The 23,213-nt window shown below is 42.9% G+C and overlaps 1 protein-coding gene across 17 annotated transcripts in view; it reads right to left on the bottom strand.

The window, feature by feature from the left end:
- Window positions 1-23,213, bottom strand: part of WNK1 (WNK lysine deficient protein kinase 1) — a 98,282-nt gene that overhangs the window by 2,818 nt on the left and 72,251 nt on the right. For 6 of the 17 annotated variants that reach the window (XM_064421224.1, XM_064421231.1, XM_064421230.1 and 3 more), the window contains 14 exons: window positions 21,416-21,589; window positions 20,591-20,642; window positions 20,288-20,428; window positions 18,459-19,888; window positions 15,660-15,743; window positions 12,631-12,717; window positions 11,907-11,976; window positions 10,360-10,439; window positions 9,203-9,864; window positions 8,191-8,393; window positions 6,992-7,186; window positions 5,735-5,827; window positions 3,363-3,404; window positions 155-342 (listed from right to left, as the gene is read on the bottom strand). In XM_064421224.1, coding sequence (XP_064277294.1) covers window positions 155-342; window positions 3,363-3,404; window positions 5,735-5,827; window positions 6,992-7,186; window positions 8,191-8,393; window positions 9,203-9,864; window positions 10,360-10,439; window positions 11,907-11,976; window positions 12,631-12,717; window positions 15,660-15,743; window positions 18,459-19,888; window positions 20,288-20,428; window positions 20,591-20,642; window positions 21,416-21,589 — 3,501 coding nt within the window. The remainder of the gene's footprint in view (window positions 1-154; window positions 343-3,362; window positions 3,405-5,734; window positions 5,828-6,991; window positions 7,187-8,190; window positions 8,394-9,202; window positions 9,865-10,359; window positions 10,440-11,906; window positions 11,977-12,630; window positions 12,718-15,659; window positions 15,744-18,458; window positions 19,889-20,287; window positions 20,429-20,590; window positions 20,643-21,415; window positions 21,590-23,213) is intronic. The other 11 variants (XM_064421225.1, XM_064421236.1, XM_064421235.1 and 8 more) reach the window with 5 other exon arrangements.

The following is a 23,213-nucleotide window of genomic DNA, read 5'->3' as shown; positions in this document are numbered from 1 at the left end:
TCCCCTTTAGTTTTCCCCTTCCCTTGCACAGCAGGCAGTACATCCTCCACGTGAAGAGCCAGTCAGCAGTGCCCTAGAGCTGCTGCCCCAGCTGTGCTCTGGCTATGTCTGAAACCCCAGGGAGACAGAAGGACACCCACGGGTCACACCTCACCTCGTAGTTGCTGTGCCCTTTGCCAACTTTCTTGCCAGACAGGTTCATGGCGTCCCGAGCCCAGTTGTCCACCAGCTTGTGCAGGTCATCTGTGAAGGTGCCCTTGCGGCTCGAGGCGATGGCCGTGGGCTGGCTCTGGGGAGCCTGGCTGTTCACTGCAGCCCCCACTGTGTTGGTGCTGCTGGTCCCTACAAACACAAACACAGCCATCACAACCTGGCTCACAGCTGGCCTGCCTCTAGTGCATTCAGTAACTGTGGTAATGGCACACCAAGAGTTAAAACGCCATGCAAATTAATTCTGAGTTTCAATTCCAGGACACACTGAAGTGGGAACTGCAAGGACTCCTACAGGCATTTTCTCAGATTCAGAGTTTTTCACAGATAGGTTTGCTTTGCAAGAAGTGCTGCAAGTGGTCATCCTAAGAGGGGAGTGGTGACAACCTACAGGTCTTTGTAGAAGAAAAAGGACATTAGAGTTCAGCACTGAGTGACAGCACAGGCACGTCGCTCTCTCATCCTACACCTTTCAATCAGCAGCAACCACTACTGGTACAGGTCAGTTCCATCTTGGGGGGCAATGCTGGATGCTGAACAAGGAGCAGTAAAATCAGCATTGCCAGCTGCTCTGTAGCAAATTATCTCCACTTTGTGAAATGAAGAGAAAAATTCACCCAGTTTACCAAAAGAAAAAAAAAAAAGGAAAAAAATCCCCAGCCAGAAAGAGCTGCTGTTGTTTCCCACAGCTGCCATACTTATGTTCTTGAGGATAACCAAATGGGACTGTCTTCATCCACTAAACAGCCAGGATCTGCAGGGAAGGTCTGCACTGCATTAAATTTTGCTTTTTGCCTCTAAAAGCATTTTTTTGCCATTATGTTCAGATTTCCTCAGTCAGAAGAATAAGCATTTGAGATACAAACAACTAACAGCTTTAAGAAGGCAGAAGTGAGGGTATTCCTCAGACAAGCTGACAGGGTTCTCTTTTCACAGCAAGAACACAAAACCCCTTCACATAAATGCCAGGTTTCAGTTCTGCTGGAAAGCTTGCTGAACATTATCCTGTTGGGGGGGAATCAACCTAGAGGCTTTGTTTTGGATAGCCTTCCTGTGCCACTCATATTTGTAAACAAGCAACTGCACTCCAATCTAGGTTTTCAAAAGGCAGACCTCATAACACAAAGCAGAGAAGTCATGTATTACCTAGGATCCTAAATTCCCAGCAGTACTGCAAAGTATCCTCATTTACAGCTGTGGAAGTGCCAGTTAACCACTAGGGCAGACCCAACAACAAAATCAGCATCAGCAGGGCTAAAGACAGCACTGCTTGCACTCATCCTCACCTATTCCTCAAGTTCCTCAAATATTTCTACTTGCTCCCTCAGGAGACTGCACCTGGGAAATCCATGAAAACCTGAGTTTATGGCAGGCATTTCTGAAGGGAAGCCATTTAGAGGTGGATCACAGAAATGCCAGCAATGAACATCACATCTCTCTTGCAAAGGCCAAATGACAGAATCCCTGTCTCTTGCCTGGCAGTTCCTTCATCTGTCCCACTTTCCCTGGCCACCAGCCACGTTCCTTGCCACCACTGCATCAAAGAAAGAACTGGTTCCAAAGCCCTGCAGGAATGTTTCGTACTGAGGAGTGGATTAGGAAGGTGACATACTTACTATGCAGGACAAATAAAGTGTTACTGCCTCTAGTAGTGCTGAGGAGGGAAGGACACAGATTGATCCCACCAGTTCCAGCTCAAGCATGGAAGTGGCTCCCGGGCTGGCTGCCCACAGGAGTTGTTAGTGGGGGCAGACATGCGAGAACACACGGCAAGGGAAGAAAAAGGTTCCCTGAGGAGGAGTGAGGCTGCAGCACTGATGGGGAGCAGCAGGGACACTCTGGGTGGTGCAAGGAAGGTCTGCTGTGGAATAACAAGAACCTTAAGCATGCATCGTGTGGGAAGGGTTCTGGATACAATTTAATAAGAGCAATGATGTGAGAGGTAAAGTTAAGTACAAATGAGGCAAAAGCAAGGAAGAGTTACTTGGGGGAGGGGGAACACTGCCAAAACCAGTAATAATCACATTCCACCATGAGGTTCATGCAGGAATTGACACACTTGCTCTCATCCTCTTCAGGATGGCCAGCATCCACTTGTGCTATTTCACATTTCCACTTTAATCACTGAGTATTCTGGATCCTGGACCTACACCAGAGAGCTTCCTCAGGTCATGGAAGGGGGAGAGTTAATCAAGGCATATACTATAGCACATTCAGCTGAAGAGATGAAAGATCCCTTAGGGGAGTTTAAGAGTTTTCCAAAGAACTAGATTGGTTCAAGGTGACAAATGCTGCCAGAGCTTTGTCTCCCCAAGTGACTTTGTCAGAGAGCTCCTGTCTCAGGTCAAAGACATACTGGCCTACAGCATCAGAGCTGAGCTCTCACCTAAGGTCCATTTAAAACTGACTTCTCAGGAATTTTACATTTGAGCTCTGACACACTCACTGCCTGCAGAAACTGCCATCCAGAAGAGGCTGAAAAGCAAGTGCTTCAACTTGTGGCATTCATGGAAACAACCCCCACATTCCTGCTCGGTCACGGCAGCCATCCCCAGTTCTGCTCTGACATGAGGGATCTGAAGTGAAACAGGCTCTCTCCCTCCAGCCCACTACCTAAAATGCCTTAATTCTGCTCTTGGATTTTTCCCCCCCCCCCCCATAAACCACAGTCAAATGACACCTTTAAAACAGTCTTAAATGGCATGTGCACACACAGGCTTTTCTGAACATCTCTTGCTTTGGGAGACACACTGGAGATCTCTGATGGCTTACTCTTAGGCTTTTAAAACGTTGGAGGAGTGTCTGCAATTGGATCCATCACTGAGGTGATAAACCCCATCAAATCCCAACCCAAGCAGCTGCTCTGAGTACAGCTCCAGCAGGTTACAGTGAGCAACTGACCCTGATATTGCTCTCAGGAGCGAGAGCAGAGCTGCACAGGGAGGGGGAGGTTCTGCCTGCCTCCATTCTGCTGCAAGAGCAGCACCAGACTAGCCAATATCTAAGGACAGAGCACACATTAGAGGCCATAACACAGACAGACAGATGCTGTGCTGGAGACAGAGTCAGGGACATAAGGCTTCAGTGACCAGGAAAAGCTGATGAATAGATTTACAATCAGGAATTGGAGATAACAGAAATAAGATAATTACTACAGAGCTGGTTGCAAGGACAGACTTTTTTCACCATCTTCCCTGAAGCACAAAGAGAGAGTAATTTGTTAAAGATAAGAGAAACAGTGAGAAATGTTTAGTATCAGGAAACATTACGAAAAGCTTGGTGAGAAACAGAGGACACAGCACAGCAGGGCTTTAACAGTCACTACTGGGACATTCTAGACAAACTCAAAGACTCGTCTGACAGTTTAATCACAAAGAGAAGAGGCCCAGCCTCCTACATTTATTCTTCATAATTCCCAAACCATTGTGAAGAATGTCAGGAGACACTGAGGTCACAACTGCTATCAAACAGTCACAACTGTGGCTGTTATCACAGAAGGAAAAGCAAGTACATCTTCCATTTTTGCCAGGATGTAGGAAGCATTTTACAACTATCAAATTTCAACCAGCAACAGATTTATTTGATAGGTCAAGTGCTTTTAGTTTGTCACCCTCTTTTCTCAGATGTGTGAAAACAATTCAGACATTCCCTGCCAAGCTGTACCACTCTGTTTCTCCAGCTGCACAGTTAAAAGCATCAACCACTGCACTGTTTCCTCAACAGCACTGATTCCAACCCAGTATCTCCTCCAGCTGCCACTCTCCACAGCACTCTGCAACAGCACTTCAAGGACCAGGCTCCAGGAAGCAAGCAGCCTGCAGCAAGCCAGGTGCCAGGCCAAGCTGAGCCATGCCAAGCACCACCTGCTTTTACAGGACAGCTACAACACTCTTTTCAGAAGGAATCTGTTTCCCTTAGCATCAGTCCCAGAAGCAAGAGATACACATGCCAAAGGACTCTTACAGCCAGATGATGGCCAATTCACAGCAAGCCTAGGCCTTGGAAGTGAATTATACTCTCATAGATTCAGTTCAGTGTCAATTCTAGACACAGACTGGCTGTTCTTCATATTCCTTTCCACCAAAAAAGGACAGGCCAGACTAACAAATTTTAAGTAGACTATCAATTTTAAGTTAGCTTTAATAAGAATTTAACTTCTTCCAAGAAAGGAACGTTAAATCTGGATAGTGCAGATGTCAGTGCACATCTGCACCTTTATACAGCAAAAACATTTAAAGCTGCTAAATTTGAAAAATTAAATAATTTTAGTGCTTAGATCCCAAACCCAGTGAAGTGGGTTATTTAGTGCACAACTGAACAGCCAGGAAGAAGTTTCCCTCCCTTTGCCTCCCTTCCTTTCTCAGAGGATGGGGCTGGTTGCATTGCAGCTGTCACTGCAGAAGGGCAGGCCCAGCTCCCACACACAGCCCTGGCTCAGCTGAGCCCTGCCAAGCACAGCAAGACAGATGATGCACATGTGTGGTACTGCCATGCAGTGCAGGGCTCCTGACAGCACTCCAAACTTCCTCACATCGAGTCATTCCAGAGGGTAGGAAACAAATGTCACACATTTAAAGGCTCCAGCCTGCAGAAGCAGCATAGGAGATGTTGCAGCACTCCCAATAAAAAGCGTCACACCAGCAGCCTTGGCTCAAGCATATTGTTATTTCAGCCACATCAGAAGTTTGAGGCTCTCTTGTAAGTCTGGCCTAATGTAAGTACAAATGAGAGGATTCTGAAAAGAGCTGCAAGCTAGCTTGTGAGGGCTGACAGGATGTCTGGAAATGTCTATTTACCCACCTTTACTGATACTTGTTTTACATTTAATGTATCTCCAATTCACAGGAAAAATTTCTAAACCTGAGCCCATTAGTAGGTAAGATTCTTTTGAGTTAGCCTGGAATTACTCTCTAATTATTTTAAAACCCTTTAACACTTGGATCTTTAGCTAGCCATCTGTTAATGAACACAAGTCGTCACTACAAGCTGCCTACAGGTGGCATCAAAGCTCTGCTCTGTCACCAGCTTTGGTGCTGGGAGCGTGGGGACACACACCCAACTTGTGCTGCAAGCACACTGCCAGGGAGGGCAACACTCCCCCCACCACTGCTGAAGTGTCCAGCTAAGGGATAACCTGGAAAACAAATTTTCCTCACTCTTCCACTAGGAAGATTACCTCCCTGCAAGTCTCATGTCATCTAACATATGCTGAAGCAAAATTACCAATGTGCTCTGCTAAGTCTCCCCAGTTTGTGTCATTTCACTGACCTGTCCTGAAAGGTTCCTCTCAAGGTTTAGAGAAAATGAGTGCTTGTTACAGTGAGTTTAACAGCAGAGAACACCTAACAGGAGAACTCAAACTTCTAAAGGTGTGCTAAGAGCAGCTGAGCTGAGCTATGGGATGGCAGGGAATACAAGGTGACAGATGAGGATGGGCTGCATGAAACAGATCCAAGCAGCAGAAACAAAAACCAAAAAAGACAAAACAAAAACCAGACAAGGAAGGAGTAAAGGTGTTACACACAAAGAGCCAAGCAGGGCGTACTCAGAAATCGGGTCCTCCTGCCACCAGGCTTGAAGGTCACTCTCTCAGATGCACAGTTAAACTTCGCACAGCCTGTGAGAAAACAAGAACAGGGAGAACAGAGAAAGGAGAGGAGAGGAGACAGAACACCACTACAAGATGTTAGCAACTTGAAGTTGGAAGGATGAAATGCAATCACAACACACAAGAATAAGTCTCAAAGTGTGGACCAAGGAGTACAGAGACAATATACGGAGTGAAGAGACTCCCTCCAGCACCTCCAGACATGAGGCCACTGCTACTCTCCAGGACATAACCCACCTACAAAGTTGCAATCTATAGGAAAGCCAAATCCTGGCAAAAACACCCAATTTTTGAAATGGTACTACACATCTCTGGATGCAGGGAGATGATTCAAGTAGCTCCAAAAAGCCTGAAACAATTCCTAAAAAGCTCTATAGGAAATTTTTCCTTAAAGTCTGTTTGATTTTCTGTATGCACTTCTTCAGTTTCAGCAAAAACACAGATTAGAATTGATTTTCAAAAAGATGTGCAAAGGGAAAAAAAGCCTACAACAGCTAAGTTCAGATAAGTAAAGGAATCATCCCCTAATGACAAGCAAAAAAAGCCCTCCTCCCTGAATAAATCAGAGCTGTGCCTGAGAGATTATTTGATAACATACTAATAACAAGCTACCCACTACTTAAGAAACCTGAGTACATGACCAATTTACTACTCCCACCATTTCATCCTCCTACACTGACTCTTCCTTCCAGGATAATTCACAGTTAAAGAACATGAGCCTGTTTTTACCTTTTACTGTTAACAACTCCATTGACAGAAACAGCCAAACCAGCTAGGAAGTCTAAAGGGACTAAGACTCCAAGTCTTTGGAAACTTCCAATGATTTCAGTTATCTGTTAATATCAAACCTGTTCTGCCCCTTCCTTGGTGTGATTTCCAACCCTCAATCTCATTGCTCTTTTCCTGTGAGCCAACACCTCTCCCAGGTCAGCAGAACTTCACTGCCACCACCCCACTGCACTCTCTTGTGCTGTCCTTGGGGTTTCAGACCCTCAACCACCTCACACTTCCCTGAGTGAGAAACTACAAACCCAGCTGCAAACAACATCCTTAACAGCCTCCACACATAACCTGGGGACCCCAGAGCTACTTTACACCAGGTATTAAAAATCAGGTGTCATGAAGCCAACCCTTCATTTCCACTAATTCCACTAATTGCATTTGGAGTCTTACCTTGGCCTGGCGCCGAAAGGCTCGGTACCGACAGGGCACCATCACTGGTGAAGGCAGAGTAGAGATTCTCACTGGAAGGTGAAGGTTTGAGGGGCTGCAACAAATGGTTCTGCCCAGTCTCTGGCACACTGCCAGGAGGATGAAGGGTCTGCTGAGGGGGCAAGACTGATGGTGCACTTTGAGCTGACAGGTTGCCTAGAGGAAAAAGGAAGGCAGAAAGTGTTGGTTTGTGTACATTTTTGAGCCTGATCAAGCATGACAATCCAGGCAAGAGAAGGAGAGGCAGGGGAAGAGAACTACTCCAGTTTCTGAGAAAGCAGTAAGACCAGAAAAATTCCTCAGTTTTAAGACAACTCTGTGGTGGTTTATGTGCTCACAGAGCTCCTCTATCACACAGCAAAACAGAAATGAGCAGCCAGGGTGAGTGGATACAGAAATCTCAGCATGACATGGAATTATCAAAGTGAATACACAAGAAGCAGAATCAAATATTTCTGGTGGCACTGCTGGCCCTCCAACACTGTTTGCTCCTGCTACAGGATTGGAGAATCTCCAATTACCCAGAAAGTATCTGTCACTCACGTCACCCAATCAGTAAACAGAACTAGTTACTCAGTTCTGTCTATCAGAAAAATGGTCTTAGTAAGAAAGGAAGCCTTGACAACTGAAACTCATTCTCAATCTGTAAGTACAACAAATCTTCAATTCCATGAAAAAAGGCACTATTTTAATATCCATCAACTGTGAGTTTCTGCAGTGTAAGGACACCAGTAATACCATGCTTAAGTGGTACTAAATTAGGAAAAAAAGTCTCTGCAGATGACTAAAGAGACCAGACCCATTCTGCAAAATCAGTTTCAGGAGGGAACAAGCACAGTTTACCTTTAAAAAACAAACTTTTCTGCCATACTGTAAATTTACACTTTTCTTCCTAGTCAGAGCCCAATGACTAATATCTAAAAAACACAAACCACAACTTTAAAACTGCTCTTACAGAACAACGTCACAATACTTTTCAGTGGACTGAAAAAGTCCCAAGCAAGACTACCAAACAGCAAAAGTAATTTAAAAAATGATAAAAGAAATTCAGGGGGGAACTGGTACAGACACACACTCCTCAAAAGGAAACAGAGAGAGACACAGCTCTAAGATGTTACTTGGTCTATTTTATCTGCTACCAATATTGAAGGAAGCCTCACCTGATAGCTGAGGGCTTTTATGTCCCTGGGAGCTGCTGCGACTCGACTTGCTGCCTTTTCCTTTCGTAGGTCGTCTCCTCCTTCCTGAAAGGGGTGCAGCTGGGGGAATAATTACTGCAGGTGGAGCCTTTCCAAGTTTCACATAGAGTGACTCAATCTCCTGCTTCTGGCGGCTCTGCAGCTCCTGGATCTCTTTAAGGTGCCTAACAAGTTACAAAACAGTGGGATTTACAAGAATTCTGTGTATACACATAGAGACAAACAATTCCTCCCCTCCAGTCAAGCCTGAGCTGCTTCTTTGGTCAAACTCTCAAACATTTAAGAAAGTAGTAAATAAATCTTTTCCACTAAATAATAACCACTGAGCACACATGGCAGGAACACTTGCCATCTTCCAGTGTGCTCTAGCCCTGCCTAGAATTCCAAAACTAAGTTCCCAACGTTGCAATCACAAAACCAGAGTAAACAGGAGTACAAAAAAAGCATTCAAATGCTACAGGAATAGCTAGATTACTCATTTTCTCAGACATATGGCCTTGGAGACTTCTACACTGGTATTGCCTTACAATTTGTTTCAGAGCAGTTGCATACACAGGATTTAAAACTGCCAGCTACCCTAAAAAATAGTTCAACTTTCAGTATAAATAAATTAGTAGGTCACATTGCTTCACTTCCAAATTCTTCTCTGAGCCAACAAGGTCTCTTCAGGAAAAGAACCATTAGAAATGCCAGAAATGCAGATGAGAAATGCACAGACTTGTGTGTCATTTTCAAACAACACTGTGTTTTTCCCACTCACTCCAGTGATATGCCAAACCTTTCTTAGATCTACAGTCTTATCCATATCTTTTGTTACAACTGTATACTGCTTTTCACTAAAGAACCTTACTTCCCACATAAATGCTGGTGTTGACTCCTGACACTTAGCAAAGGCTAAGGGATGTAGAGGTGAAATTCATATCAATCCTGTCACATCTATTCCATACATCACCCCCCAAAGAAAAAGCCTTACTTCTCCCGCAACCGACGGAGTTCCAACTTCAAGTCTTCATCTTCAATATCCGACTCATTGTCACTGCTCATGTAGGAAGAGTTGAAGGAGTTGCTAAGGCTCTGAACAGGGAGGCTGATCTTCGATCCCAGGTGCTGGACAGAGTCTGGGCTCCCTGAGCCATCATCCAAATCCTTAGCCATTCCACTGAGAAAAGCGACCTCCGGATCAGAGGATGGACCGTTCATGTGTGGGGACTGCCTCGACTCCAACTCTTTCTTGGGAGCTGCAGCTGAAGAAGCAACTTGTTCCAAGCCCACAGAGAGAGGAAGAGTCATTGGCTCCTTCTCAGCACAGCTGACCTCATCCCGAGCCTTCGACACGGAGAAGCGTCCCACTTGATCCGTCGCTGTCGTCACCTGGAAGCGCCCAACCTTGGTGGCCTGAGCAGCATCTCCCGGCAGTGGCAGCCCGGGAGCTGCCTCAGGAATGCCATCCACCACATCCAAGGAGGCAGCAGCAGCCACGGCCCCGCTCTTCCTGCTCTCAGCCTGCTTTACCAGCGTGCTCTCTGGGCTACTGCCAGAAAGGCTTGAGGAATCAGTGGAGGTGGTTTCAAATTGCACTGGCTTCGTGTCAGGTTTGTCACCCTCTTTTAGCACATCATCCACTGCCACCGATACCTAGAATAGAAATACAATCATGCAGACTTCCTTAGTTTTTTCCTTAATATGATGCTTTTATTTCCCTTAATGGTAAGATGCATCTGAGTGGGGAGAATAACTCATTTCCTAGGTATGCCACAAAGCAAGCCACTGCTTCCCTCCAGGCAAAACACTGTCACACAAAGCAGCACTTCTTGTAATCTAGAGGATTAACTCCAAGAAACAGCCTCAGATGGGGCCTCCTTCACCAACAGGACATAATACAGTGAACATCCCAGCCCTGTTAGTGACAGAGCAGCCCAACATTAAGGACCAAGGCCAACAGCTAAGGCCTGCTGTGATGAAACCCTGTATTCACAACTCCAGACCTGCACAGACTGAATGGAAACAGCATCTGCAGACGGGCTTTCACAAGCTCTGCATGGACAGCCAAGTCCTGGACATGGCACGCTGAGCTGGCACTACCAGGAACCACCCCAAGGTGCTGTACCAAGTGAGTTTAGCAGCTGGTACCTGAAACCGTCCCATCTTCAGCACACTGGCTCCTGCTGCAGCAGCCACAGCACCATTGTCTCCATCACCTGCTGCCAAAACTAAGGAAAAGGAGAATGGGGTTAAGACAACAATGAGCAATAAATTATTTCAACTCCAACCATTTCTTTATATGTACTTCAAATTCAACTATCTGTTAACTCCAAAGAGGCTTCTAGACTCATGGCACCATATTAAAATGTTAATTATTAATGTTAAGTTGAAGCATTTTTCTACAAAGCTTTCCTGCACAGTGTATTTGCCAAAACTACACTTTTAGGCAACAGTAAAAAAGGCACAATGATTTCAAACAGAGATGTGAAATAGACAAATATTTAAAAAAAGAGCTTTATGAAATTGGTTCAATACTCAGAGTGACTACCTAAATTTCACAAACACTGGGAACAGCTATTCACCAAAAAGGGACAAGTTGAAGAAATGCTATAAACCACATTTACTCAAAGCAGTCTATCTGAAGTTCTCCAAGTTGGACTCTCAGGTGTCAGCTCCTCATTTCGTTGCTGTGTGTACTGGCAGTGTAAAGTTACAAAGCTGAGAAATAACATTCTATTTTTAAATCAGTTCTATTGGACAGCTTGCACTGTTTATTAAGCAACTTCCCAGTTTGTTTACCTTTACCTTCTAAATTTAAAAGACAAAACCCAACTAACTCTATAGCAGACTAATGAATTCTACATTATAGTTCACCAATGTCCCAAAATAAGAGTACATAATTTATATACCTTCACGGTTTTATTGGCTTCTGAAGGTGTGTTATTCAACTTCAGAGGCACACACATGTTAAATAGTATTTACTAGACAGCTCAAGAAAAAATTTCAGCACCGTATTAATAGCTTCTTTTAAAAATAAAGATTTCAAAAATTAAAACAATTAGATGAATACTGATAGGAAAATCTCAGATTATTTTGCAAGTGTTGGGATTGCCCCCCGATAACAGATTTGAAAGTCATTGATCATCCAGACTTCAACTGGTGATCACCCAGTCAACCTTCAGTTGCTCTAAAGCAGAAAGAAGCAAGTCTGGGTTTCTTACTACCTTTATTAAATTTTGAGTAGTTTAACCTTGGCTTCTCTGCTCAAACTCAAATGAAACACCCTTAGGGCAAGGGAGAGTTATCCTACATGTAGAACACAGTGTAATGACACAAAATGGGTCCTACTGTTGTTGCCAGGAACATAACACATGATAGAACACAGCTCCTTCAAGTCCTGATGCTGTACCTTAGCAGCATAGTGGAGATTCTTTTTGGGTCTTAATTTAGCATTTTGGACAGCTTTAAATCCCAAATGAGTCACTACAATACGTAAGTACCTATCATTCCCCCCTCCTCATGGCCTACAGCGGAAAATTTCAGTCTGGCTACTAAAAACCAATAAGATGCCCTCAAGGAGCTGCCATCCCATGACTTAGTAGAAAAGGCTATAACCTTCCAAGTGGTTACTCTGTTCAATTTTGATTTCCATCTCCATGCTGAGAAACCCCCCAAAGTAACCATGGCTGTCTTACCATCCTTCAGACACTGTGTTGCTGTGGACACCGGCCCAGTAACCACTGTTGATGCTACTGAGGGCACAGACTGCAGGTTCAAGGAGGAAAACAAAATAAATTAAAATACTTAGCAGTTTCATTGAATGCAAATAAATCCAGCATACTGCATATTACATAATTTTTTTGCTTCCAACAGGGACAAAGTATGATATATGAAAAGACAAATGCAAGACAAGAGATTTTACAGGCCTCATAACCCTGAGGCTGTGAGCAGATCACCCCTTGGCCTGTGCAGAAATAATGCAGAAATAACCACTTGTATTGTCAGTCATTGTCTTCATTCAGTATCCAAAGCTCTTTAACAGAGGCTTTTAAAATTTCAGATCCACACTTGAACCAGCCCTCCCAAATTGAGACTGACATATCACATATTGCTTTTTTAGTGCTCTTTCCCCTTATTCCACACTCACTTCCATTTCTAGTTTGGTGACATCACCAGAGAAGTTGGAATAACAACTAATACCAAAAAACAGCCTCAGGAAATTACCTAATCTATTGCAATATACAGACTTTCCCGATTTTGGTTGACTCAGTCCCACAAACTGGAAGATGACTCTGAATTTTTATTTTTAAAAGTCTAAATACTGGTGTAGTGATATTAAAGGCAGTGACCTAAGAGTAGGACTTTGAAAAAACACTGAGGTTTTTCAAGACTACTGAACTGCCAACATTGCAAACATACACAGGCAGGAGCAGATGTCACTGGGACGGTCTCTGGGCTAAGGGTTCTCCTCAGCTGAGCATCCAGATCTTCCAGTGGCTGTTGGGACTGAGGAAAAAAAAAAGAGTAAAACAATGTCCCAGCTCAGGAAAAACAGACATATTTAATACTAAAATTTAAAGCACTCAGTACAGCTTCCATATTTCTGTCCAGCTTCCTTCCTACACATTTAGATTTAACATGTACAGTAAGACCTGGAAATAACTCATGCAACACACTTGTTTAAAAACAACAGAACAGGAAAATTAACTGGAACTTAAAAAAAGAAAAAACTCCACCATATCACTCAAAACCAATCAACCAAGAAAAAACCACCAACCCACAAGTTCTCTCAGAGAGGCTACATAGATGGATTGACTTGAAAAGGATGGAGAGGGGCAGAATCTCTCAAGTATGCTTATTACTTGGATTTCAGCTGTTTCAGTTAGAATACAAGGTGTTTTTCAAACTTGACCAGCTGGATTGGGGAGAGGAAGAGCAGGACATTTTACCTAAAAATATCTTGAAGATAAAAAAAGTCCCAAAATTACTAAATTAGGGCCATGCCCATAAGATACCTTGAAAGAAGAATGTATTGTCAGATACCACTAAGCTGCAACTCTGACCCTACAGAACAGAAATTTTCATCCAAACTTCAGCATTATTAATCTCTCCAAGTACAAAAAAAGCAGCTGTATCTGTTTTTAAAACTGAAGGGGGGATCATGACAACATGAAAATACTACTTTCCATTGAAAGTTAAGAGGTACATAATAGCATAAAGATGCTTTCAAAGGGTTGCCACATTCTTCCTGACATGTGGATTTCAAAACAAAACTAAAAACCCTGGGAACAATAAAGCCTGTATCAATTCCATTACAGAAAAAAAAGCAGAAGATGCAGACTTGTATGACTCCATTCAGAAATCCAACTGCTTAGTGACAAGTGAGGCAATTTAATCCAACAATGTAAAACAGAGGGGACATGTCACCTGAAATACTAAATAATTCTCATTACTTATGCTCACAAGAAGATATTTGCTACAATTAAACAGATAGCTACCAGAATGATCAGGAAATAAAGATTTCCTTATGGAACAGGGGACCAAAACAAAACTTGAGATTAATCTAAACACACTTTAAAAAGCAATTAAAGAATAAATAGAACAGGTATTTAAGACTATAGAACAGACTGTTCAAAACTGGTCTTGAGATGACGTGTACTGTGTCTGCAAATTACAAGTCTGCTACTATGGAAAGGGAAAAAGTTGTGTAATCACCTACTAGTGACAGAAGCAGCACAGAAGGCAAGCCTGCCTACTTTAAGACAAGCCAGTAATTTTCCAGATAGTATTATGTGATAGCAGCAAATGCTCTTAAGAGTCAATTAGATTTGATCCAGTTGGTCTCCTCCAATTTTATTTCTTTCCTACACAATCCTTCTGGGTTCAAATGAGAAGTGAAATTCAGTAAGTTGTTTGCAAAGGACAAGAAGCAAGGGACCTATATTTGTGACTCTTCCATGCTACAAACCCTGCCAGAAATACCTATGACAAACAGGAAGCAGCCCTTTGCAGTGGTACCATGGCTTGAGTCATAGAAGTGGCTACAAGTGCTTTTGAGCTTAGGGGAAAATGCTACTAATATACTGAGTTTCCATCAATGAAAAGGACTATGAACTCCATACGACTGATTGTAACTAGCTGTCTCCTGATCCATCTGATAGCTGATCACAGGAAGAATGCAGGTAAGAATTATCACCAAATTGTTGTCTTTTCTTCAGTAAAAGCATGCTTCAGAAAGAACTGACTAAAAGAGATAAACCAGCTTCTGCCTCTGAAATGAGGAGAAAAAACAAGTGGTTTTTTCTTGTTCAGTTTGGAGAAAAAGATACCTATTTCCTTGCTACTCACAGGGCAAGAATATGGCTTATAGCTCTAAGATCAAGATGTAAAAATGAGCTACTTTTAGAAAATATTTCAGATGAATGAGCCTTTTCCTTCCAACTTCAGATGCCATCTGCCTTAGTTGTACAAACCACAGAGAATCACACACTGGGTCAGGCTGGAAGGGACCACAGTGGTCACCTGCTCCCACCTCCCTGCTCAAGCACAGCATTGCATCCAGCTGGTTCCTGGCCATCTCCAAAAAAGGAGGTTTAACACCCTCTCTGGACAATCTGTTCCAGTGCTTGGTCACTGGCACAGGAAAGAAGTTCTTCCTCATGTTGAGGAGGAACTTCTGTGCATCAGTTTCTGCCCAGGGCCTCTTGCTCTATTGCTTGGCACCACCATTTACACACAAAATATGCCAGCTAACCAAGGTATACAAGGACAGAAGCTTAAGCAGGGGAGGCCACTGCTGCACTTCAAGTCATGTTTATCATAAAGAGTTCAAAGTTTTGAAAATCTTAAAGCCTAGTGAAATCAGAATGCAGCAGCAGTCACAAAATAAACAAAACAAAAAACAAAACAACACAAAACAAAAATCATCAAAAGAAACAACTAAACCCCAAAACCTCATGAGCAATTCACAAAGGCAATTTTACATTTTCATAAACATTTCACAGCAATATATAGTTTTTCATATTATTTTGCTACTATACTCTTTTCAAGAAGAAAACAGGTTCAAGTTTTATAAACACACTTCACTGCATGATATTTTTAAAAAAATATGTCAAGTTCAGATTAACACACTAAAACCCCTAAGCCTGATCAGGCACTGGGTACAGCACCCCAAAGGGCAAGCTGCACAGAATGGTTTGGGTTGGAAGGGATTTTAAAGATCATCCAGCTCCAATGCCCTGCCATGGGCAGGGACACCTTCCACTAGACCAGGTCACTCACACCCAGTGCTGAAGCCACTCGGGCTACTGCTACAGTTACACAAAAGGGGTTACTCAGTCAAAAGAAAAGAAAACCAAGAACATTAATAACATGCAACGGAGAGTTTAATTGAAACGTGCTCTCTGAGGGGAAAAGAAGCAGATAAAATCTGCCACGTTGTGTAGCACCTGAGTTAGTGAAGGTCCTGGAAAAGGAGGCAGCTGCTCACTGGATGGAGTGCCAGCCGGAAGGTCAGAACCTATGGGTAGCACCTATGGATAACGAAGAGGAAAGGCGCGTCCGTCAGACATGGAACAACAGAAGGATCAGATACCAAGCTACACTCAGTCACGTCATACAACAGAAGCCTTAACTTTTTTTGTATAGAGAATTCCTTCCTGGACAGTTAGCATAGAGTCTTTAGGGACTTTTGCAACCAAACTGGGGAAAGTTTGCTTTGTTTTTATTTTATAATCTGGATTATCCTTGAGCTGCCACAATTTCCAGTTTAAACAAGCTGTAGTATCCAAGAACAAAGTATCTGGGGGATATTATTTTCAAGTCTGGAAGAAATGCTAAGATAATTCTTTCAAGAAGCTTAATTTCTAAAATGGTGCAAGAATGTACTCAGTCTCCTTACAACAGATCTATGTTAACTGTCCATTAGAAACTGCAAGCTGCATGCTTCCAGCAAATTGTTCCAGGCAGCATGACTTGAGAACAGGAACTGTCAGTGCCTGAGGATGTCTCTGCTTGTTGAGAAACAGATTTGTAGAGCTCTCACACCAATGTTTTCATCCATCACTTCTTTTTGAGCCTGAAAGGTGTTGATGACCCACAGAAGGTGATTAGGCCATGCAACTGGGAAGGGGGAAGGCATCCAGGTTACGTGGAGGAGGTTAGAGAGACCCGAAAGGTTAGAAGGAGGCATCAAAGCCTCCTCACCAGGTCAGACAGCACATTCCAGTTAGTCATTTCCATTGTTAGGGAAGTGGGAAGTTCTAGGAATTAAGCAACCCATTACACAATTTGCAATTCTTATTCTCAGCTGTCATCTTGAGGTTTGACAGTGCCCATGAAGTCAGAGCACACACGCAGCCTGGTGAGTTACAGCTGGCCAGCACCCTGCCCCTGTACGGCCGTGAGCCCTGCAGGACAGGGGACAGGATCTGCTCCAGAACCTGCAGTGTGCCACCACAGCTCAAAGAAATGCTTTAAATGGCAGGAGCAGCTGCCCAGTGAAGATGCTCTCCCAGAATTATTTATCTTGCCAGTAACATTTCAGCAGGAGCTAGGCCGAGTTGCATTAGCTCAACTTTTCTGTGCAGCAGGAACACATGTGAGGATGTTACCTGTTCTGAGGCATGATGAACTTTTAAGCTATGGTAACTTCATCATTTAGTTTATAAATAAGAGGTAAAACATACTTTAAATACATTTGTAAGACAAGCTGAAACAGATTTAACTGTCTGGCCATGAACAAAATAAAGATACAGATACAGAGTCTAGCAAACCCCAGAAGACTAAAGCAATAAGCTCCTTAGTGCTCAGCAACAACACAATGTGAAACTAAAATTAAGCCTTGTAAAAAAACTAATTTATAAATGAAAACTTCAGAGAGGAGGTGGGATTTCTACAACAGACAATCAAAAACCCTTGATTTATTTATGTATAATAACATTTATTACATTTAAACCCAAGTCTTTGTAATTACAGGTTTGCAATTAGCAATTTTCTAATTGCTCCGACTGTTCCTGAATGAATCCTAGTTCCCAATTTTTTTCCAATATTTCTTTTCTAATTTTCAATTTCACTGAAATATTAATGGATGTCTTTGTGTCTAGATTTCCTTATCAACTTTTTGGGCACATATTCCCACTCTTCCACTGCAGAGATTTTCTACTGTCTTTGACAACAAAGAGTACATGGGAAAAACTACTAATGAATGGAGATGCTGGGAGCATTGGCTCAGACTGAATTGGCCTGAAACTGGTTAATAGCAAGGCTGGCTAAAGACAACCAACACAAAGTGTTGATGAGTACAAAAAAACATCACAGAAACAAAAATAAAACAGTATTAAAGTTTTTGGTTTGTTAAATACCTGAAAGTTTCTTCAATTTCTTTCCATTTAAGGGCTACATTTCCATTTATGGAAAGGACTACTAAAATAGTTTAAAACACTGAAATGTGCTGTGTCCCCACACAGGCAGACATTTAAAAGAAAATGTCACATATTGGTATATCTGGTTGGTGAGAGGTAACAACATCCACAACACCTCTCAAGTTGTTACTGTGAGTAATTTCTTTGTGAAAGTGTTTTGCTTGTAGAACATGAGTCAGAAAACAAAAAAAGAAAAGAAAGGGTTTGTTTTCAGGTATCTTCTAAATTTCCCCAAATCCCGCTCTCATAAATCTAACATTTGAAAGGAAAACAGCATGCAGGTATCAAATAAGTAGCAGAGAACTTAAAAAATCCCAAACTCTTTCAGTCAGGTTCACCCTTGACTGCAAGGAACCGGTTCATGACAGGAAGCAAAATTCTGTTTTCTCAAATCCACCACTTGGTGAAATATCCAAACAACCATCTCAGCCTAGTGGCCAAGTACCTCCAAGTGGTCAAGATAAAAAGCTATTTAAGGCAAGACATCCAAGTTCTGTTTGAAAAAAATCAGTATCAAGAAAAAACCCAACACAAAAAGCAAACCACAGTTGCTTCACTCTTTGTAGTTTAAGAAGAAAAACTAACAGTGACATAAGAGACATCTCTCAGAAGCATAAAATGGAACTGGAATTATTTTGCCCACTGGGTGACAAGATAGAACACCTCTTGGGACACACAAAAACAACCAGAGCATAAACCTTTCAATACTACACTAAATGAAGCAACTTCTTCCTGAATAAATACTTTGTTTAACAAAAAGGATCCTGCCCAAGAAGGCTGCTTCCTGCAGGAGCTGAGCATGGACAGCGACGCTGCGTTCCTTACCGGTACCCTGCTGAGAGGGGGCTTGGAAGGAGAGGTCCCTGCTGCTTTCACTGCTGCTGTGGCCACGCTGCTCGAGGCCGAGATGTAGCTGACCGGGGTGATCACCTGCCCAGGAGTGGCAACTGGAGTCAGCACTGGCAAGCCAGTTGGTCCAAGAGGCAAACTGCTTGGAGGTATACAAGTGCTAATGGATGTCAGGGGTTTGCTTGGTGCAACAGCAGTGGTTGGGATGCCAGGAACAACTGTGGTTTCCATTACCAGCGAGGTCTCCAGAGACACTGACGGGTGCACCGTTCCCACGTTGCTGTGCTCACTGAAGAGAGATCGCAGCTTTTCCTCCAGGGTCTTTATGTCATCAATACCAGGGGCTTTAGACTGAGCATCAGCATCGGCCTCCAGACAGTGAACATGAGGCTGGTTGGGCAATGGAGCTGGTTGAGGCTGGCTGTGGATCAGAGTCTGCTGTACTGCAGGCAAGTTAGTGACTGGTTGTGGCAAGACACCAGGTAAGGGAACCTGGGGCAACATGGGTGTTGCACCTGAAATCTGGGGTAGGACAGGAGTTGATGTAATTCCTGATGGAACAAGTAAGGGATGGATCACTGGCTGAGAGACTGAACCACATATGCTTGATGCTATTGAGGATGATAAAGGTGCACAGATTGGCAGAGATAAGCCAGCTGCATTGCAGGAATGCGATTTATCCAGAGAGTGCCCACTCTCAGGTAGTGACTGTGGAGCACTTACGACTGTTGTTTCTGCCAGACTGGACACAGAACCACTGCTGCTGAGCTGGGGAAGCTGCAAAGCCACGTTCTGAGCCACAGACAGGGCAACAGACGTCTGTGCTGCTGCCAAACTACTCACAGTCTGAGGAGTAGACTGAGATGTCACAGCTGGTGCAGCAGCACCGAGAGCAGTGACACCAGGAACCTGGGCAGATGGCAGTGCTGAAGATGATGGTGTGCTGATACTGGCAGCAATGTCTGCAGTCACTGGTTGAGCAGGCTGGGACGTGGCAGATAAGGAGAAAGAAGCAGGGGCGCTCACGCTGGAAGTGACACCGGTCGATTGCTGTCCAGATTGTGAGGCTGGAGGTGGAGAAATAGAGCTTGGCACACTTGTGCTTGGTGCAACTCCAACAGCTGCATTTTCTGAAGGCAAAGTAACAGATCCTGGAAGAGAGACACCAGTGCTGGAGGAAACAGATACTGAAGAAGTAGCCACAGATGCAGGAGTTGCACCACTGCCCGCCATGGTAGAAAGCGCAGGTGGAAATGGTGGCATTGTTTGATTGAACACTGGAGGAGCTGTGCTAGGTCCTTCTGTCATCTGAGCATGCCCCATCTCAGAGAAAGCTTGCTGCAAGCTCAGTGATGATGCTGAGTGGGAGAGATTCATGCCAGGACCATGTACAGGAGATGCTGCAACTGGAAGAAAAGAAAATTATCAGTCCACCTGAAAAAGTTCATTACAGTATTACTGTCTATGGCTAGACTAAGACCACATTTACTTCTTAGCATCAAAAAAAAAACCCCAACAAACCAAAGGAAAAAACCCACACCAAAACAACAAAACACACAAATCCAGGCTTATATTAAAATACAGAATTCAAGTTTCAGAGTCTTGCAGACAGCTCATCAGCAGTTTTCCTCCAAGAATCCTGCATGGTTTGACCCAAATAATGGTCACCCCTTAGCAGCACAGACAGTTCCCTACTTACCCACATACTTTGAGAGGTCTTCAGGAAACAGTTAGTTAGCTAACTAACTTGACAGTTTTGATGAACATGTCTTAGGCATCAGCTTGTAAAAGTTTGGAGAACTCACCCATATCTGAAGTTTCATTTCCTCCAACACCAGCAGATGTGAAAAAGCCCTGTTCTTTCAATCTGTTCTCAGGGACCGGGCTGACAATGAACCGTCTTCCAGCAGAATGAACAACCTGGGTAAAGGAGCTAGAGGGAACCCCTAAACAAAAAGAAGGTGGATGTTTAGTGACACAGGGTTGCAACTAAACACATAACCTGCAATATGGAATGTGCACTCCATCATACAAAACAAAAAACTTGGCTGCACCCATCCGCTGAAACAGAAAAAGGTAACTGTTGAAAAAAATCACAAAAGACTTACCTATTCTTTGTGGCATGGAAGATGTAGGATCTGGCTGTTTGAACTCTAATTTCTGTAAAGTAAGATAAAATTTAAACTTCTATTCTGAAACAGAAACCCACAAGATAGTTCTTAAAACGCTAGCTTACTGAAATGTGGGCATTTAAGGGAGGCAGTACGTGGGACCCAAGCTCCATCACCAAACTAGAGGAATTCTGCCCAGATAAATGTCAGCTACAGTGTTTTTAGAGACTCTCAGCTCAGTGACTGTCAATGTAACAACTTGATCTGAAAATTATTTTGGAAATCCAACTCATTTCCTTAAACATCCAACAAATAAATGGATGTTTCAAACTGGTTCTGTGTGTAATTAATGCAGAGATTCAGGCAGTGTCACTACTTTCAGCACCCAGCAAACAGTTTCAAAGCCTGTGTTTCCTAACCGAGCTATCCAATCTCTCAGTACTTCACTGGGTGGAGGGCCTGAGATCAGGCTCTCAGTGTTTAGTGAACAGCACAAGGCTGGGGTTTTACTGCCCTACCTCACAATAATCTCAAATTCAAGAAGCATCAGCATTTAAGACTGTCTGTTTAGTGGAGCGTTAGGAGATGCAGCAGCTTCAGAAGTCTTCCAACACATCAAAAAGTAAGAGGTCTGTTATTTAGCTTTCTAACTTAATTTTATCATATCACTCCGATATGAAGCTTTTTCTTTTTGTCTTTTAATTATTGATCTTTGGTAATTCTCATGACAGGAAGTTTCTACTTCTAGCTAGCTCTACTAACAAAACCATACCACCCAAAATGGAAGATGCCAAGAGCTGAGGCCGTGTGTCCTTCACATACCTGTGACCCCGGGAAGAAGCCGTCATCTTTTGTCCGCATGCTCTCCAGCCCCTGATCCCCTTCTGGCTCCACGCTTGCATCCTCACTCAGCATTTCATCTGCTTTCTCAATAATCTCTCGTACCTGTTCTACGAACGAGTCTCGCTCTGTTGCTAAAATAAACTCATTCTGCACCTGTAAAAGAACAAAGCAACATTCATTCTGCAAAAGTAATTTCAAAACAATATATTGAATAACCACAATTTACTCTTGGTGCTGATGTTTGTCTTCCCTTTGCTGTTTTTCTGAACAGGATGAAAGTGGTGACACCATAGAGAAAAACAATTGTTCCTCAAATTATCTCCAGCACAGAAGTGTGTGCCCTGGTTTAATCTTGGCTGTGGAGAACATTCAATCTCACTTCTTCATCAACTGTCACCTCAATCTTTGCTTAGCACAGGGAAATTTAAAATTAGCAGTCTTATCTTACTGCAATTCCTCCTGTCTAATGAATGTAACATGCATTAAGAGACACATTTAAAGAGAACTATAATATAATAAAACTGAAAATTCTGTATTGCAAGATGTCTTCTGTGCTTCTCTCTTTCCATGCCATATACAACTTCTCTAGGCAGGTTGCACGTCACTTATTTAAAGTCTGGCTGTGGTACATAAAAGCCAGTATGGATTATGTTCCAAATACAGGGAGAGAAAGGTGGCTCAGCCTGTCTAGTTCCAATGCATTGTATTGCTTTATGAAAATAACTTCTCTTGCTTTTGTTGGATAAAACTGGTTTAAACAAGTATACTTGGTAGTTAGAAAGACCAAATAATATTCTTCATTTGGTCTAACCCATGAGAGTATTCTGTCTCCTGAAATTATGCATGGAAAAACTCAGAGACAGTCCATGAAACAGAAGTAAAAATGTCAGTCATAGAGACTGCTGGAAAAGAGAAATAAAGTGCCTTAGAGGAAAAGCCTGAGACACTGATTTTACATCAAATTCCTGGGATGCTGGTTCAAAAAAGGAAAAGTAGGCATGATGTGCTTGTATCAGCCTCTCCAATGCACAACATTAGTTCAGTTTAGGACCAAGACAACTATAATGGGGTATGCCTAACAGTATCATGACTAAAAGGAAACAAGGTCTTGCAATCTAAAGTTTGCTCAATATTCAGCAAGGAACCAATGAGCACAACGTTCCAGATTCAGATGTTTAAACTAGGATGCACACTTTTAACTGTGTGACTGCATTTGGATGCAAAGTTAACTTATTTTGCTTCTACTCATGTTCAATTATTTGTGGTTTTTGTTGCTTGAAGAGTGTTTGTGTCTTAAGTTTTGGGTTTGCTTGTTTAGTTTTCATAAATCAAACATAACTCTTATTTCTTCATAGGATCACTTTAGGTTTAAGGTGAAGAAAGACATCTGTGTACTCTCCATATTTCCTGGCACACGACCTCATGTTATTGAATGTGCTAATATATGTACTTAGCCAAGAACAAACTTTGTCCTCTTTCTCAGAAAGCCATTAATGGTAGAGAATTCCTTCCATATCACTGGTTTGGTTCCTTTTGAAAGGTACAAATCCAGCACACACCAATTCAGACTCTGCCACCTCTCTAAGCAAAAGATAATCACTGCACAGGTGCCCAAGAAGCTGTCAAAAGACACTGTGTTTTGTCACCCCCCTACCCCAACTTCAGCAGCATTAAAACTATCTCAGGCTCATTTAGACTGTACCAGACCAAAAATAAGAGTTTAAATAAAAAAAAAATGGGGGTTCTATTCTATGCTACTCAGTACTCTTATTTAAAT

This window comes from Passer domesticus, chromosome 5 (genome assembly GCF_036417665.1).
Source record: "Passer domesticus isolate bPasDom1 chromosome 5, bPasDom1.hap1, whole genome shotgun sequence".
In the NCBI taxonomy this organism is placed as follows: domain Eukaryota; kingdom Metazoa; phylum Chordata; class Aves; order Passeriformes; family Passeridae; genus Passer; species Passer domesticus.
Note: the sequence above shows the minus strand (reverse complement) of the source record. Positions and strands in the feature narration are given on the sequence as shown.